This window comes from Varroa destructor, unplaced genomic scaffold, assembly GCF_002443255.2.
Source record: "Varroa destructor unplaced genomic scaffold, Vdes_3.0 BEIS01000006.1, whole genome shotgun sequence".
Taxonomy (NCBI): Eukaryota; Metazoa; Arthropoda; class Arachnida; order Mesostigmata; family Varroidae; genus Varroa; species Varroa destructor.
The window spans coordinates 28,702,341-28,719,048 of record NW_019211459.1 but is presented as its reverse complement, the minus strand read 5'-3'; the positions used below and the strand labels follow the sequence as shown (position 1 = coordinate 28,719,048).

The window sequence follows — 16,708 nt, the reverse complement described above, 5'->3', positions numbered from 1 at the left end:
TAATATCACTCACATAACTAGGCTACGAGATGTCGGATAAGGAGCGGAAAAGATTTCCCGCTAGAACTTTAGCAACGTTTAGTCATAGACTATGGCAAAACAAATTACTTGTAGTAAAAAGAAGACTTCTTAGTGGTAAAAATGGGTTCTCCTATAGATAAGTTCTCCTATTTTAAGAATTTCCAATATTCAAACGTTCACGTTCGAAGCATTAAACACAGCTGCGGTTACGGACAGCTGTAGATTACGGACAGTCTTCAATTGCGAATCGTTCTGCCGTTATATAAACCCTAGAACTCTAAGCACAACAAGTTTTAAACGTGATTTTTACAGATTTTTTGGTATTATGACCACTATCAGCATTCTCAACAAAAGAATACATTTCGGGCAGATGTGTACCATTTAATTTTCGATGCTGCTGCTGCTGCTGCTGCTGCACTACAGCTGGGAAAATCCGTTTTTAACGTCACTGACAAGAATAAATATAAGGCGTTGTTAAGAAGTCGGCCACGGATTATTTTGATGGTCGTTCAGTGTGTATAGATTTGTTGTGCACATATGCTGGTAGAAAACGATATCTTCGTACTAATAAATAACAGAAGAATTTACAAAAAATACATTGTGTTATGAATTACCTATGGATAGTGTAAGTTTTCGAGACAGTTGTAAATACAGATAACTTATCAGGGCAATCGTTTTTTTTTATTGTTTCGTAGACAGCAGGGAAAGAAATGTCGCGACCGTTATGCGTCTCTATTAGCGTTGGCGCTGACTGCGTCGAATAGATCCACGCAATGGTTGTGTTTTACGTACGCAGCCCCTCTAATAAAAACTTAAGTACCGATCTCAGCCGAAGGAAACGATCTCTGACTTGCCACTTATCGGCTCAACGGTCTGGCCGGTTGATAAAGCGAACTGTTACTCTGCGACGCCACTGTCCTGGTCGCCATCATCACAACGGTATTAGTCATCTGGCAAGCTAAAATAGCCTTAATTAACTTTCAGTACTTTAATCTCGGCAACTGGATATGACCGATATTTGCTACATCAAGCAAGTTAGAACTTCTTTTTTTGTCGTGCTCATCTGAAACAGGCTTGTTCGGTACAAGTGGATTTTATCGGGACTGTTTGAAATACTACAGCAATTTGAATCTTGTCGAAATGACTCTTTATTCTTCGTTTTAAACAGGAAACTTTCATTGAGATGATTCAAAACTTGTGTATGGCATTCGTCTGTTATTTTTCGGCACGATTTTCTGTGTGTCCCAAATATAAACAGGGCTTAATGCCGTTCAGATCGAAATGATCACCTGGGTCGTCTGAATAATAGTTCTCCACTGGAGAAACCGCTCCAACAAATTGCTTCAGAGGTAAAGCGGAACAAAGGGACTCTAGTTCTTTTACAGCTTAGAGTTTCCACAAAGAGCGGCAATATTTCTTCGAAGAGGTAACACAGGGCTAGCGACATAAACTAACTAATTTTGAACGTATAGGATAGTTACTTTCTGTTAGACTTTCATTGACGCTAATGAACAAGACCTATAGCAATTACTGCTTATTAATCACCAACAATAACTAATGTGCCCGCATTTATTGCCTCATAACGTTTTTTTCTTCGATGCTCATTTACAGCCCAACTAATTTCCATCAGATTTGATACTTTTACATTAAGTGGATTTTTCCAAATGTGAGCGAAGCATTTTATCAACATGACAACTTTGTTTCTGGTTTTTACGTTCGTTCAATCCTATCTACCTTACGAAGTCTAGTCACGGGACGTCCTCTGATGAAAATATCCGCTCCGATATCTGACGGAATAGTATCATTAGTCATGTGTGGGGGGCAATAGTTGGTAGCTTCACAGGTTCCTATCCCAATGATTAAATTGTCGTTACTGTCCCTTCACATTAAAGTTCACAACAAAAGTGTTGCCAACTCGTTCAAAGTTGGAGTTTCTAGCTTACCAGAACAGCGTACGCTATCAATAAAGATAACATTAATCGTAGTGCCGTTTCCCTTCTTCACAGAAAAAAAAAAAAAAAAAAACGTTAAAATCAAAATATTCAATAAATACTGTAATATGCTCATGGTGTCACCTTTGTCTGTTACGAAACGACAAATTGGTGATGCTGGTGATCTCAAATGGACTCCATTGACGCGAAAGAAGATGACCAATCTATTATTGTGTGATCCGCTCTGTACGAAAAAAGAGATGTTTTAGTCGATAGTCTTTGTGTTTAGGGAGATGATTTGATCAGAATTTAGATCTCTAATACGCGCATGTGTACTTTACCCTTGGCCGCTGATCCAAGGCGTTGGCAATACTCCAATATTCTACCGGGTAAGACATACTGTTCATATAAAGTCATACTGTGTGCTTTGATTACGTAACCTTTTAGATAACTAAGTGGCAATTACAATCATCACTATTTTCTGGTGTGGGTTTTTTTTTTTTTAGCTTTGGTGGCCTTTGCTTTTTTGAAAGATGAAAGACTAAATTGGCTGTACGAAATCAGCAGTAGATTTTAATTTATCTCAAATATGTTTGTATCTATTGCGTTTAGTTATTTATCGTTTGGGATTTGGGTAGATTTTAAGCCCATCAATTTGTCATTCCATCGATTCGATGGAGTTCGTGCGGGGACAAGCCGTGTCAAGCAGTACCACCATCAAACACCGGATAACTGTTTTTACCGAATTCAAACTGCCATATTAAGATAGTTTCTTATTTGTAATCACTATCGTATTAGAACATGACGTTTTGGAGATCTATTGTCGACGTCTGTTTGCACCGGATTTCCAAGCAGCGCTTGAGAATGTATATGTAGGAACAGTGGATTTTATCTATGCGACACATGCACAGGCTTAGGGGTCAAGCACTTCCTGATCGTAATCGATAGGTTGGCTGATTTGAATGTCGATGCGGTAAGGCGCTTCAGAGCTGCTTCTAGAAATTTTGCCAATGATCCAATTTTAGTATTTCTTGTTGAGCGATGTCGTGTTCGTGGTAAGGCACGATGCGAAAGATTCATTTTCTCGATGACAGCAGTAAACAAAGTGTCGGCACGCGACACTTTTGCTACTGTTTGTCGCTTTTGTGCAGCTTCCATGTCGATGGATTCCCTGAACACTGCAGTGATGGCAAGGTGGCCACAAAAAATCGCATAACCCAAAATGGGTAAGGAATTGTCCTTGAAAAAAAAACGGCAAAGTCAATACAACGTCAATACGAGCGATACTTACCTCAAAAAGGTACGCTAAGTTCATGCAACGCTTATGTTTCGAGACCCAAGAATCGTATGTGATCGTAGTAAAGAAAGACGTTCCTGCTCGTAATCCATAATCACTGTGTGGCATTAGATTGTTTTATCGCGTTCAGAGCTCGTCCGACGAACAGATAATGAATGTTTAAAACTAATTACCAGGGAATATCCGCGACGTTTCTAGATAGTTATTTTTTTTTTTCTATAACATTATCTTGATGTTAGATGCCTTTCACTTTGCATGCCCTTGTGTTGACGCGCTGTATAAAATGAACTTGAAAACATAATGTTGCTTGTTAATAGATGTCAAAAATATTGTCTTCTATTGAACTTTCGATCTGGTGGCTTTTTCCGCTTTTGCATACACTATATGAAATTTAACATCTTATAAATAGAAATAGAAACAGAAACAATTAAATACGCTTTCCTGTTTTGATACCTATATTTCTATGTCGTCATCGCGGTTTAGCTTCATCACTTCTGTTGTCAATCAAATCGGTATAAACGTCTGTGAGCCAACACGGTTGAGAAGTTTTGTAGACGACAGAAACTTAGAAGTTCACCATTAATATCAGTTGCTTTTCTAACAATTGGAAGGGCTACCGGATTCTGAGATCGGCTAACGACAGAAAAACACATGCCTTCGAAATGACATATTTATTTAGCATTCTGCCTTTCTAACAAACAGTTGTCAACAGTCAATTGCCAAAGACACACTAACAAAGATAATATTGGTGAGCGCGCGCTTTGTTTTTGAGAAAAAAAGCAGACTGCAATCTCAGGACGCTCGGACGTAACTTGTAAACTCATTCTAGACAAACATCTAAAATAATTGGACGTCTACTTTGGTCTGTATTACGAGCGAGTTGCTCCTGATCGTTGAGGAATTCATTAGGATCTTATAGCTGGGCTAAAGAAAAGAAATACACTGTTTCGGGGGCAAAAGGACTTACAGATCGCGAATTTACCTTCAAAAATGTAATCACAGGCAGCAGCTAATTATCCAAACAAAAAGAAGTAAACTTGTGAGCAAAATAAAAGTCCTCTTAAAAACGCACTTCTACACCAAAAACATGACACTCAAATTACAAGGATCAAACGAAGATCATTGCGTGCTCCCCATACAGCACCCTCTGCATAAGACATGTTAATGTAAAAGCAAAATCTATCTAAGGGTGAAAAATGAAATTTTCCAAGGAAAAAATGCCGTAGACCGCTCCTCAAGGACAATATATCACATTTATTGATAATAAAAATGCTACTTGTTAGACGGCTTCAATCGCTGTTGTTTGAAAGTCTGCGAATGGGGCGTTGTCTATGTTCTCGCTGGGTGGTTATATCGTTTCAAAGGTTCTGAGCAGTCCAGTATAATGGACATCAGATGGCATAGAATTTGCCGAATAGTTCTACTCATACGTGTAGTAGGACCCCAGGCTAGTAAATTGTAGAAGGCCACATATGTTTGATAAGGACTGTATAAGAATGATTAATCGACTAAATTAGTGGTCATCGTGTTTCTAGGTTCTACCAGATTCGCACATTAATTGCGGTGTACAGTTTGTGTTTATAGCAAGCGTAAGCTTATATAATATAAAATAATATATAATATTAAATACAATAAATTTAAAAAATATATATATTAAAAATAAATATAATATAAAAATGCTGCCATTGTTAATTTACCTCACGAAGTATTTTCTTACGTTTAGCATACTGCTACAATTACAAGTGTCAAGAGCTTAGTGCTAAAGGAAGATAAGGCTAGGTCAAACAAAGGAACGACCTCTTCAAGGGATTTTCTGTTTGTCACTTTGTAACACTGACGACCTGACGTTGAAACAATAGCCTGACAATTCATCCTGAAATGAGAATTACCCTATAATGAGTGAAATTCCAATAAACCGATAACTTCTCCCTTAACATACGTAGACGCGTCAAAAGATCGACTCGAGAGCTATAAAAGCGTGGATGTTGTAAAGTAATTACTTTACAGTATAGTAATACCTTTTTTTTTTTATTTTTAGTACAAATTCAAAACCATCATTATAGTCAAGTGGAAAGAAGCGTAGCGACGATTAAGGTGTAGAATGTACAGATTTGAACGGAGCTAGCTGACGCAAATGTGATTTTACGTTTTATAGCGTTTTACTCGAACAGATGGTTTCCGTCGATAACTTTCGGACCGTTACCGGAGAGTTTTCGGTCGTACACTTCGATATTAGGAAGTTGGTTGAAAGTTAAATTGTTTATCGGGACATAAGCATGCGCCATTTCCAGCACCCATCCGAGACAATGTTTTTTTTTCTCTCTATCTAGATATTTTAATTCGTTAAAAAATATGTGTTATTACCGAACATATGGCCTATATCTTGGACAGACCGCTAGTACTGCGAGGAGTCAACACATCATTTGCTTTCTGTGTCTGATCAACTCTTACAGATGTTCCTGCCCGACTGTTTTGAAAATTACTTTATTTAATATCTGTTCGTACGTTTGTTAGAACTTAAAAATATTTACATTCTCGCCCACGGAGCTATTGAGGTTCGTTTATTGTTGTCACTTTAGCGAAGTGCAACTCTTGAGTGTTTTGAATCTCTTGTCGACTATCTAGGGACCATTGAATCAGAGTTGATAAATTCTTAGCGCTTTCTTCGCGTCTCTTGCGTCAGTGGTAAAGTGGATGGACCGTTTATATAAATATAGAAAGTGAAAATAAGAATGTCCACACACAGCTTCCCAGCAATACTCTTAGGGGAAAAGTGCCATCCTACTAACACGTACTATACACCCGTACACGAAATGCCCGCTTGCGAAACGACCTACAACTTGGAGTCGATATTTAAGCTGAAAATATAGAGGATTTGATTTTAACAAAAGCCGCGGGACACCGAAATGGATAAATCAATTTCAATGTATGAACGTAAAAGGGTGAGCTTTCACATACAAACAATATGGTACTTATTCGGAAAATCTTCGATCTGACATGTGTACCGTGTTGGGTTACTCAGATGGAATAATACAGCTTTTCGGTGGTCATTTGGATCGGCCGCAGATCGAGCTTGATAGCAACCAGCTGGATCAGTAGCTAGCGCGACATGATGACAACGGTTTTCCCATACGCTAAGCGGAATTAAACGCAGCTTTTCCGGAATAACTCACTCGAAGAGCAAGGTTTTTCATTTTGTTCAGCGTATTTAATTATCTCCCTCCTGTTTTTACTATCTAAAATTGAGTCAAACTGTATTACGCGCAGTACGGTGTAATTCTATAAGAATTTCGAGACCAACTGGATCGTACATTGCAGACACCTCCGATCTGCTCTGATGCACCTGATCATGAGAGTTGTCGGTTCGAAATGGAAAAATCACAAAATAAAAATGATGCTCTGTTGCGTATAAGCACGTTCACGTTGACGGCAAGTGAGATCACACATAACTCTAACAGCAATGAAAGAACGAAACACTCTAAGCTAAGAAGTCATAGGTAATGAAGGCGCTATGTGCTAGAGCAATGGCAAATTGCGAATGGATGACTTTCTCGTTGTGAACTATGCCTTAATTATAATTATGATCATCACCACTGCAAACGTAAGATCATAGATTAAGCTATTCTGTTCCGCCGTAGTCCTCATGAAGTGTAAGAGGAATAGCTCTCTAGCCAAGCCTACTATAATTAGTAAATAGTTGACTCCTGATAAATGATCCTCGAGAACGATATCGCACTGAGCACCAAGCTGACAGCTGAAATTATCCGCGCACCAGAACGTGCCTTACGTTTTGTAGAAACCACTTAAGTAAATACAGACAGTATAACAATAGATATGAACACTTGACTTGTCACGTTATTGATATCGATCCCGTCCTTCACGTTTTTTTTTTTATTTATGGCCAAGCGGAACAATTCATGGTTCTTGTTTGGCTGCTATGGCAAAATACTACTTGCAAATACTAGTTCAGCCCAGAAGAATTTCCTTTCTTACCACTTTTGCCCTTTCCAGAGCTAACAGTGATATCGTTCGAGTTGCTATTAAATAGCACTTTACATTCACTGTCCAATGTCTGTAACAACATTTTCGAGCCACCACCGCGTACGTGTCTGTGCAGTGTCGTTAGAGAAAGTGAAGCACCTTCAGAAACTTACGCCGCAATAACCACCTTTCATTAAGTTACGCATCCAGCGGTTCAAACTCGGAGCGGAACACCACAACTATACTTATCGGCATATGTACATATGTAATAGTTGCTAGCAAATGATCTTCAAGCATTTTTAGACAGCGAATTGAGGACATATTAACGGCCAAGAGGAGGATTAATACTTCGATACAAACAGTTTTAGAGGCTCTAGAGAAGTGTAACACACTGTCTCTAATGACGACTAACATAATATATTTTCCATGGTATATTTTGTATTTTCAGCTCCTGCAAAGTTTCAGAGTAAGCCACGTCGTTCACGCAGCGAAATGGGATGCACGTACAATTTTTCACATTATGAGAATAGAGCATCGATCGTGACGCAGGAGCCTTGCCTTAACTGCACATGTCAGGACTCGATGCTCATGTGCTACCTGAATGTGTGTCCATACGTAAAGGCACTGGGCGAGGATTGCACGATCACAAAGCAGCCAGGCCAGTGCTGCCCAAAGGTGGACTGTCCTTCCGGTATGTCTGACGCCATTGAAAATTCTAAAAGCCCATCAGACCCATCAGCATCAGACAAAACCAAAAATACGTTCGGTAAATAAACGTTTTTTTTTAAATTTACTGTCGCTAAAACCTGACGCTTTGGCCCAAAATCGCGATGGTCACTTGTCCTGACTGACCCGTGGCCTCCTGACCGGCGGGCCCAAACCGTCATCGCTCGCACACAGCCGATACCACTTAGTGACCTATGTATGTAAAGGGTAGATACATTTGCGCGCGTGTGTGTGTATAGATTGATTGTTTTTGCTTTTGTCTCGCTACTAACTTCCATACTGATTCTATACACCCGATACAAACGAACCCAAATATTATATGCATACACATGTATGAAATGAATAATAGCCAGTGTTATATATACGACAACAATGCAAATCTCGAAAGGGCTTCACTTTACTGCAATCACAGGTCGTCGGTTGTGGATATCTTCAATCCAATCAGCCCAAATGCAGATTACTACTCTGGAAGATGCAACTAAGTCAATGAATGCGATACCTCTACACAATAATACGTCTCCAAAATAATTTGTCCTAGCTTGTACGTGAATCTGAACAAATTGCTGCTTTCTCGTGAACTTTATATTGCCAGGTCCCCTGTCCGATGATTTGTAGCTTACTTAACCCACATGCCTAGTAATAGGCGAAATTTTCATTGGTTCATGCATATATATATAGCAGTATTTTAATACTATTTAGCTGAGCCTGAGTAGTTCAGTTACGTGCGCATTTTTATGTTTTCCCTCGAGCTTTCACTATGCAAAGAGATCCTCTGTTCTACGGCAACTGTCTCCTAATAAATTGAGGGAATTCTTAGGCCTGAGACGAAAGAATAAAACTACTACATCGTGATCACCCGCCTTTCTAGGTTATTATTTAGTTTAAGTGAAAAGCAAAAAGCGTAAAGGGCGGAAAATATTAAGATTACATTGCATATATGACTCGCTTAGAAATCTGTCTTTTTTACACATTCTCTCGATCACTCAAATGGAGTTCAAATGTGTTCCGTTCCGAATTAATAATAATCCTTTTACAAGTTAAAGTTGCTCAAGTGGGTCTTACCGCGTTGGCTTTAGGTAACATTTTAAGGAGGTCTGACCTCACTGATCGGAACTTGTTGCTTAAGTATGAATGAACACTAGATGTACTAGAGTAAGGAACGCTAATGAAAGGAAAAATGCTCTAAGTTGGTATCGGCTGAAATTCCGAGCCAGTGCAGCAGTAGCAACAACCGCCGCCGATTAAAATTGCCCGTCTGGTTTCTTCCGTGGATGACAAGACCGTATCAAAAGTGGTCAGCGGACAAAATACACATAAGAAAAACGTAAAAGAGAGAGAAAACCATGCATATTTGAGAAACTTATGTCACCCAAGTTTGTTCTCTTTAAATAGAGCTTGTTTTCAATGTCGGATAATTATCTAAGGCCTAGTTAAATTAGGGTACAAAGCCTAATAGTGAACATAGACATATTACATTGACTATTACGCAGCCAAAAAACAGGAGGTTGAGTATTCAGTTTGGCTTCTTATATTTCGCTAAGCACATATATATATATATATATATATATATATACATATATATATAAAATACACAAGCGCAGCTAAGCTTATCCTGGTGAGGGGCTCAGTCATAACCGGTGGTGGCTTGGACTGCTCTGATTTCTATGGTTCCCAAATCTTGAAGAACATTGCTGACCGTTTCGGGCAGAAAAGGTCCGGAATGATATTCCAGCTCAGATACTTTCAATAGCAATTGCTCTCTCTTCTGAATTGCTTTGTCCACAACGTTTGATGTTTTGCTCTCAAATCAACCCTTGTGGTGTGGGTATGAAGCCATCAATGGTCATCCTTTACATGGAGATGCCGGCGCAGTCGATTTTAAAGAAATTTACCTAACTGCTAAATTTGTGCTAAGAAAAATGTACTTACTAATTTACATACTTACTAATACAATACACAAGGTAATCTATCTATTGGGTTGTCAAAAAAGTATTCACCGTTTTTTAGTTAATTGCTTCTCTAGCAATGTCACGAGTCACAGTGGGCCGGCGTTAATGTAACTTGAAAGCTAAGATAGTTCGAAATTATGGAAATGGCTTCAGGCTTAAGATAGAGCACGTTGAGAATGAACGAAAATTTTACATTTTTTATTACGATGCTGCCTAGGCGCATAAAATGGTCCCTACTGTTTACGCTCAGGATGCGTTATTGAGAAAATGACTTCGAGAAAGATGCTTCTATCGGCTTCGTTCTAGAAATTTTGGTCTAAAAGATGACACCTGTAATTGTCGACCAATTAAGGAAAAAATTGATGAGATTATTATTATTACTAGGATGAAAAGCGACATTTCTATAGCCATAGGATTCAACATTTACCACCAAACACGCTTAAGCCATCTAAACGAAACTGGCTATAAAAAAAAAAAAAGATGTCTGACTACTACACTAGTTGAGGCGAAATAATTTACTCAATCCTTTTCAAAGTTTACTAAAACGTAAGAAAATCAAGCCATCTTAAAAGCGGCTGATGAAAAATATATCAAATAGCCACAATCTGTGACAAGGCTCAGACTGACGTCAAACAGGGTGATGCTATGTGTTTGGTGGGATCGGAAAAAGAATCGTGCATTATAAAGTTGTTGATAAAACGATCGATTTGGACCTCTACTGTCAACAACTAACAACATAATAATAAGTCATTGAGGAAAATCAATTGGAACTAGGGAACAAAGAAGCTGTTATCTTTTGCCTTGTCAATGCCAGACCATATACATTTCAGCTAGCCGGCAAAGATTACAAAATATTGGATGGAAAATTTAACCCGAATCCTGCAACATCATCTGTTTCGGTCCCTGCAGAACCCCGTTAATGGTGTTCATTTAGTTTCAATGGGAAGATGTAATACTTACAATCTTTTTTTCTAGAAATTACAGATGTTCTACGATGAAAAGATTATCATACCACTAGAAAAATGGCAGAATTTTATTAGTCAGGTTTAGTAATATTATTTTAAAATATACAAAAGTATTTGCTTCAATTTTAGCATAAAACGATCAATACTTTTTAACAACCCAATGATTAATTTCTGATTAACAACATGATTGCAGGTTCTCTGCACATCATCGCTTTTTTAGAACCTAAATAATTTTGGGTAATAACGACGAAGGTTTTGCCATAGGAGTTAAGGTATACTGCGTATCTGTAAACGCGAATGCCGATGTTTCGCTTGTGGCAAGTTCCGCCAGTAATAAACAAGTAAGTTCCTTTTTTCTCCGAATTATCACGTAGTGCCCGTCCCTGTTATCGACTATGAATACGAAACGGAAGCTCCGTCAGGAGATCACCAAGGTAAGCTGAGAAGAAGTTCACCTTAAGATTTGTTAATTAGCAATCTATATCATGCTGATGCTAGCGTGGGGAGGGAGTAATGGAAACATTTTGGATCATATAGAGGCTATTATGAGCGCTACAGCCTCGATTCCGTATCTCAAGCCACCCGATCGGTCGTGGCCATGCTTTTTCATTCGTTAAACTGATCTTAAAATTCAAAACATTCATCTTTTTTTCCATTTGCTGAGAAAATTCGATCCAACGTTGCGTTCAGTTCACCGTTAAAAGCATAAATATGCAGCGGACGGAAAATATTGGTCGTAATGCAATTTTTTGTCGCTTTTTAAAAAAAAAACTCTATCCGTGTGATAAGTCAATGTGTAGCATAACATGTAAGATGTCATAATATATTATGAAGTTTTACTTCTGAAATTATGGCTGTGTGACGAATTAAAATTCTAGTCATTTAAACGGGACTTGAAAACGGTATATCAATGTGATCCGAGCCATCTCAAGGTGGCACCCGTATGCACGGTGTTAGCAGCTTCAAACAAATTAAACTAAGAAATCACATACGGTAGTCCGTAAGGCTTGATGCTGTTCGTTATATGTAAAAAAGGCCATAGCTTGCCCACACGGCCGTTAACTGGTTCAGTTACAGAAACATTTGTTCTGCTCAACTACTTTCTAAATTGGGTCAGCGTGAAAAGTAATCGGGCTCAGTTAATTCATCCAGTCTTAATGTCACTTGACGGATGGGGGTGACTTGACCGACCCGCTTTTAAGTTGACGCAACCATTTTCAGTACAGATTTAGGCTGTATGTACGTCCAGTTTAAACTCGATAAAGATTTATTGACGGATAACCGAACGATAATATTTGCCTTTGTTGCACAATGGAATCATGTTCGCCTCTATTCCTGAAGTGGGTAGGAGACCTTAGTCTTAATAGAGAAAATGTCAAGAAGATTTCTACGGTGGGTTTAATTCATGTGTTATTTGGAGAGAAGTATGATCCGCAAAAGGCGACTGTACGAGATTTTTGTCGGAGCATGCAAATTAAGCACGCAGGAGGATCCTCATAAGGGGTCCTTTTTTTTTTGAGAGAGTTCAACAATAACAAACGTTAATTGTGATTTTTTAAATATAAATATTGCCTCCTGATTTGCAATTATTCCATTTTTTTATCGTAGAAAATGTATCCTAGTTTACCGTAACACCAGATCCTGTCTGTAAAGTAACTAGATCGTGTACAAACACATTTTTGTATATGGCAGGTAACTTAGCTATTTGCGGATAATCTAAACTTAAGATTTAATTTGATACGATAAAGACGTGGTCATAAAGAAGGCAATAAGTCAAATGTTAAGTTTAATTTTCCGTTGCTCAGCACGTTTGTTTCAACAAGTTAGCGAAGTATAAATTGAGTTAGAGTTTCCTTTAGCCTAAATTAGCACGAAACATAATTATATTCCATACTGCTTTTACATAGGTTGCTTTATCAACGACAAGTTCTACACTGACGGCCAAAGGCTGCCTGCGGACCCCACAAATCCTTGTGAGACATGCTACTGTGTGAGGAACAGTTCTGCTTGTGTCCTTCAAGACTGCGTGCTACATATTGAGGGCTGCTCGCCAGTTTTTAATAAACGCAAACCAACATGTTGTCCTTCGAGATACGATTGCTGTAAGCCTACACACCGAATAAATTAGTCACTCATAGATTAATAAATACTTTAAAAAGACTATCTTGTTTCTGAATATATTCAGGAAAAGAGAAGTTATGGTAGATTTTTTAGAAAATGTTTAATCCGAACAAATAAGTGGATGCACTTTTATATAAACACATGAAGTTTACGATGACTGCATAGAGATTCAATAGGCCTTTTACGATAACTGTTGACCGCATTTTTCGGCCCATATTTTACGAGACTCTAAGACAAATAATTTATGAGCAAGTTCCCAGCTTTTAGGCCAAATATTATTCCTAGTTCAGTATAAAAAATAGAGATGCACCGAAACATTTGTTTTAGTGTAATTTTTTATATCAATCTATTTTTTATTTAATTTAAATTTACAGCTGCTATGGCGGACCAAGAAACTTTAACAACTGTCGCTCCTGGAGGCTGTGAGCATGAGGGAATGATGTTCGTCACTGGTGACTCAGTGCCCAGTGTCGACAAGTGCCAGAACTGTTATTGCATGCCAAATAATACTGTTATCTGTCAGAGCCAGGAGTGTCAGACACCCCCAGGATGCACCGCTGGAGAACTTCAAGAAGGAGAATGCTGTCCCACCAAATTTGATTGTAAGCACATCATTGTAACTCAGTTATCGAATTATCATCTCCTTTAGGAAATCATTATCATATATACCCTCGTCATTACAGCAACATGCACTTATCATTCTGCTAAATAATCATACTACAGAAACCGTTATTCATCATACTATGCTTTTTCTGAGCAGGCCCTACGACGACTACAATTGTGCCTCTTGAGGAGGCCACAGCCGTAGAAATGGAAGACACTACCACCACGCCGAAGTCAGCATCTAGTTCACCTGAACTCGCAACCGAAACTTCCTCTACTGACCTAGGGTCTCAAGCTATTACTGCTGAAACGGAACAACCTGTATTTTTCTCGGAAGCAACAACGGCGTCAGCTGAGGAAACCACACGGATCTCCGATGGCGGGTCCCGAGAGGAGCAAGGAAGAGCCGATGAGTAAGTTCCTCTGTGTAGCACATAATTTGGCGGATAGAAAATCGTTTGAACATAGTGCAATAACACAGTTTCTCAGTTCTTCCAGGTGTGATGTCGACGGCGTGGTGTACAAAATAAGTGAGACTATTCGGATGAAAGACCCGTGCTTAGCCAACTGCACATGTGGAGCCGAAGGTGTAATTCAGTGTGATCACATCTCCTGCCATGAGCCTCAAGAGGACGTTTCGAATTGTAAGGTGGTCAAGGAAGATAGCCAGTGCTGCCCCTACTACGACTGCCCTCAAGACAAAACGACGCCGGCTCCCAGTCTCAATGGTAAATTGCTATAATAGTCGACCGTGAAATATGAAGTACCGACAAGCTTGTATAGCAATTGTATAGTGACTCACTACATACACAGACACTTTTTACTACCGATAAGAAAACATGATCGGACAAAATGGATAGGGAATAAAGCTATAGACCCTTTGTTACTGGGCAGATACGTTTTCTATCATAATGTTTGTATGCTTGTTGGTCAGCTTGATAAATGTCCTATAATTATATACGTAATACATGTTTTCAAATTGGATTTTATTTGTTCTCGCAGATTGCGTCATCGACGGCAAAACGTATTCGCACAACACAACGGTACCTCAGGATGACCCTTGTAAGAGTTGCACATGCCTCTTCGAGGAACTTGTCTGTGCTGTAGAAGAATGTGTTGAGGACGGTTGTACATTATTGCCACCAACAAAGGACATTTGCTGTAACTATATGTGCGAAGACGAAGAGGACGAAACAGGTACCACTCCCATTCCTTCCGATGACGTTAAATCAGTGTCTACTACAACGATTCCAGATCTCGAAGCAGTAAGTGAAGTGACTGGTTCTACTGAAAGCACAACCACAGTTGAGGCTTCTTCAGAGGGCGCAGCCGACACTGCGACTGCATCGAGCACCGAACCTTCGAAAATGACCAGCCTCTTCTTATTTGCTTCGATGGAAAATACGTCCACGGAGAGCTCTAGTGACGTTCCACCACAAGAATCATCAACTACCCATACTTCAAGTGAATTATCAACTGTAGAATCTTCAAGTGAGGTGTCTAGCGGCAGCTCCACGGAAGCTCTTTCCGAAGAAACAACAAGTGTTCCCCCGTCCGAGCAAACTACTGAATCCTCTACCGAAATGTTGGAACAATCCTCCACGGCGTCTTCAACAGGAGCAACTAGTGAAGCTGCCACAGGAGCTTCTAGTGAAGGGTCTACTGAGGCATCTAGTGAAGCCTCGACAGTAGCTTCCAGCGAAGGGTCTACTGAGGCATCTAGTGAATATACATGCTTTAATAAAGACAGCCAAGTACAGAAACGCAATAACTTAGAACGGAACTGTAATAAGAAAATTAGAACTTAATCCGTTAAGTGTCCGAATGAAGTTTATATCAATCAATGAGTTTTGGCTTCGGTAAAACGTTCTTGATGTAGACAGGTCATCTGGAACAACAATTTGTTAAGACATTTACACAGTGAGTTAGTTATGCTGGTGTCCTATCAACTGTGCATACGTAACAACGCAGTTATGGAATAATGTTGATGACGCATCAGCATTTGTCTGTCGATCATGCTTTATACATTTGTCAAGAAATCCGCCAGATACGCTAAATCCGCTAGATAATTGGAAAACTTCAATTATTTCTCACCTTTTTCTCGTATTCTAGACACATCCATAGTAGTATCTGTTATCTAAAGCAACATTACCGATATAATTTCAAGCTTTTTTCCTCTATACTCTAGAGGGAATTTTAGATCTAGCAATTTTATCGCAGCGTTGTATTGTAGCTTGTTACACCGTACGCATTCGTAGATTAGGATATCTGGCGGTTACCCCTAATCATGATAAGGTGGCCATATCCCGCTGTAGAAATGTTACCAATCAATGTTATCGATTGTTTCGAACGAGAAAGCAGCTTTCAATTAAAAATCACTCAATGTTTTGTACCATATACAATTTCTACTCTAAATCAGCACGTTTAAAGTTAGGTTGGAGCCTTAACCCCGCTCAAAATGAAGGTCAGTAGCGAAGTGGAAGCGCAGCAGGACCGTGTCTGCGACAGGATTATGTTCGTAATGGGGCAGCGTATCGACAATGGTAGTAAAGCTTTTTCCTACCATTCCGCATCGCCATAAAAGGGACGAGTGATGTGTTTAATCTACACGTAAATAAACACAAAATCCAATTATGAACGGGTTAATCCACCGAAATAGAGATCGAGGAAAGCCTTACGTGTTCAGCAGCGCTTGCGAAGTCGAGAGACGTAGAAATTACTTCGAAAATTCCCAGGAAATTCGAACATACACCAATAGGATAAGCAAATAGGTTCTCTTAAATACAGGTATTTTCTCAGCTGAAACATTTCGCGAAAGATCAAGCTCAGTCGGGTTTTTCACAGCGTAACTGATCTTCCGTAAACGTCTCGTTTATTGATTCTAACTTCATTTGAAAGCTATCTAAGTTGATTCGTGAGGTGTGCGATTCAATTTAAGCAGTGTCCCTATATATATATATATATATATATATATATATATAACATATTTCACTACTTCAACCAAATTATTACTAAAAGACAATTTCATAATTCCAGCTGTTTAGGTTGACTCTTAAGTGAGTCGTTACCTGATCCCCTGCAGAGAGAACCTCTCTCCTTCCCCTCCCTCTATGA

At 39.1% G+C, this 16,708-nt stretch overlaps 1 protein-coding gene across 4 annotated transcripts in view; it reads left to right on the top strand.

Annotated features, from left to right (window-relative positions):
- LOC111252709 (uncharacterized) overlaps positions 1 to 16,708 on the top strand; it is a 50,142-nt gene that overhangs the window by 32,657 nt on the left and 777 nt on the right. For 2 of the 4 annotated variants that reach the window (XM_086992429.1, XM_086992430.1), the window contains exons 3-9: positions 7,679 to 7,996; positions 11,245 to 11,304; positions 12,778 to 12,972; positions 13,366 to 13,593; positions 13,752 to 14,007; positions 14,084 to 14,322; positions 14,597 to 15,275. In XM_086992429.1, the coding sequence (XP_086848555.1) occupies positions 7,679 to 7,996; positions 11,245 to 11,304; positions 12,778 to 12,972; positions 13,366 to 13,593; positions 13,752 to 14,007; positions 14,084 to 14,322; positions 14,597 to 15,275 (1,975 nt within the window). The remainder of the gene's footprint in view (positions 1 to 7,678; positions 7,997 to 11,244; positions 11,305 to 12,777; positions 12,973 to 13,365; positions 13,594 to 13,751; positions 14,008 to 14,083; positions 14,323 to 14,596; positions 15,276 to 16,708) is intronic. The other 2 variants (XM_086992431.1, XM_086992432.1) reach the window with 2 other exon arrangements.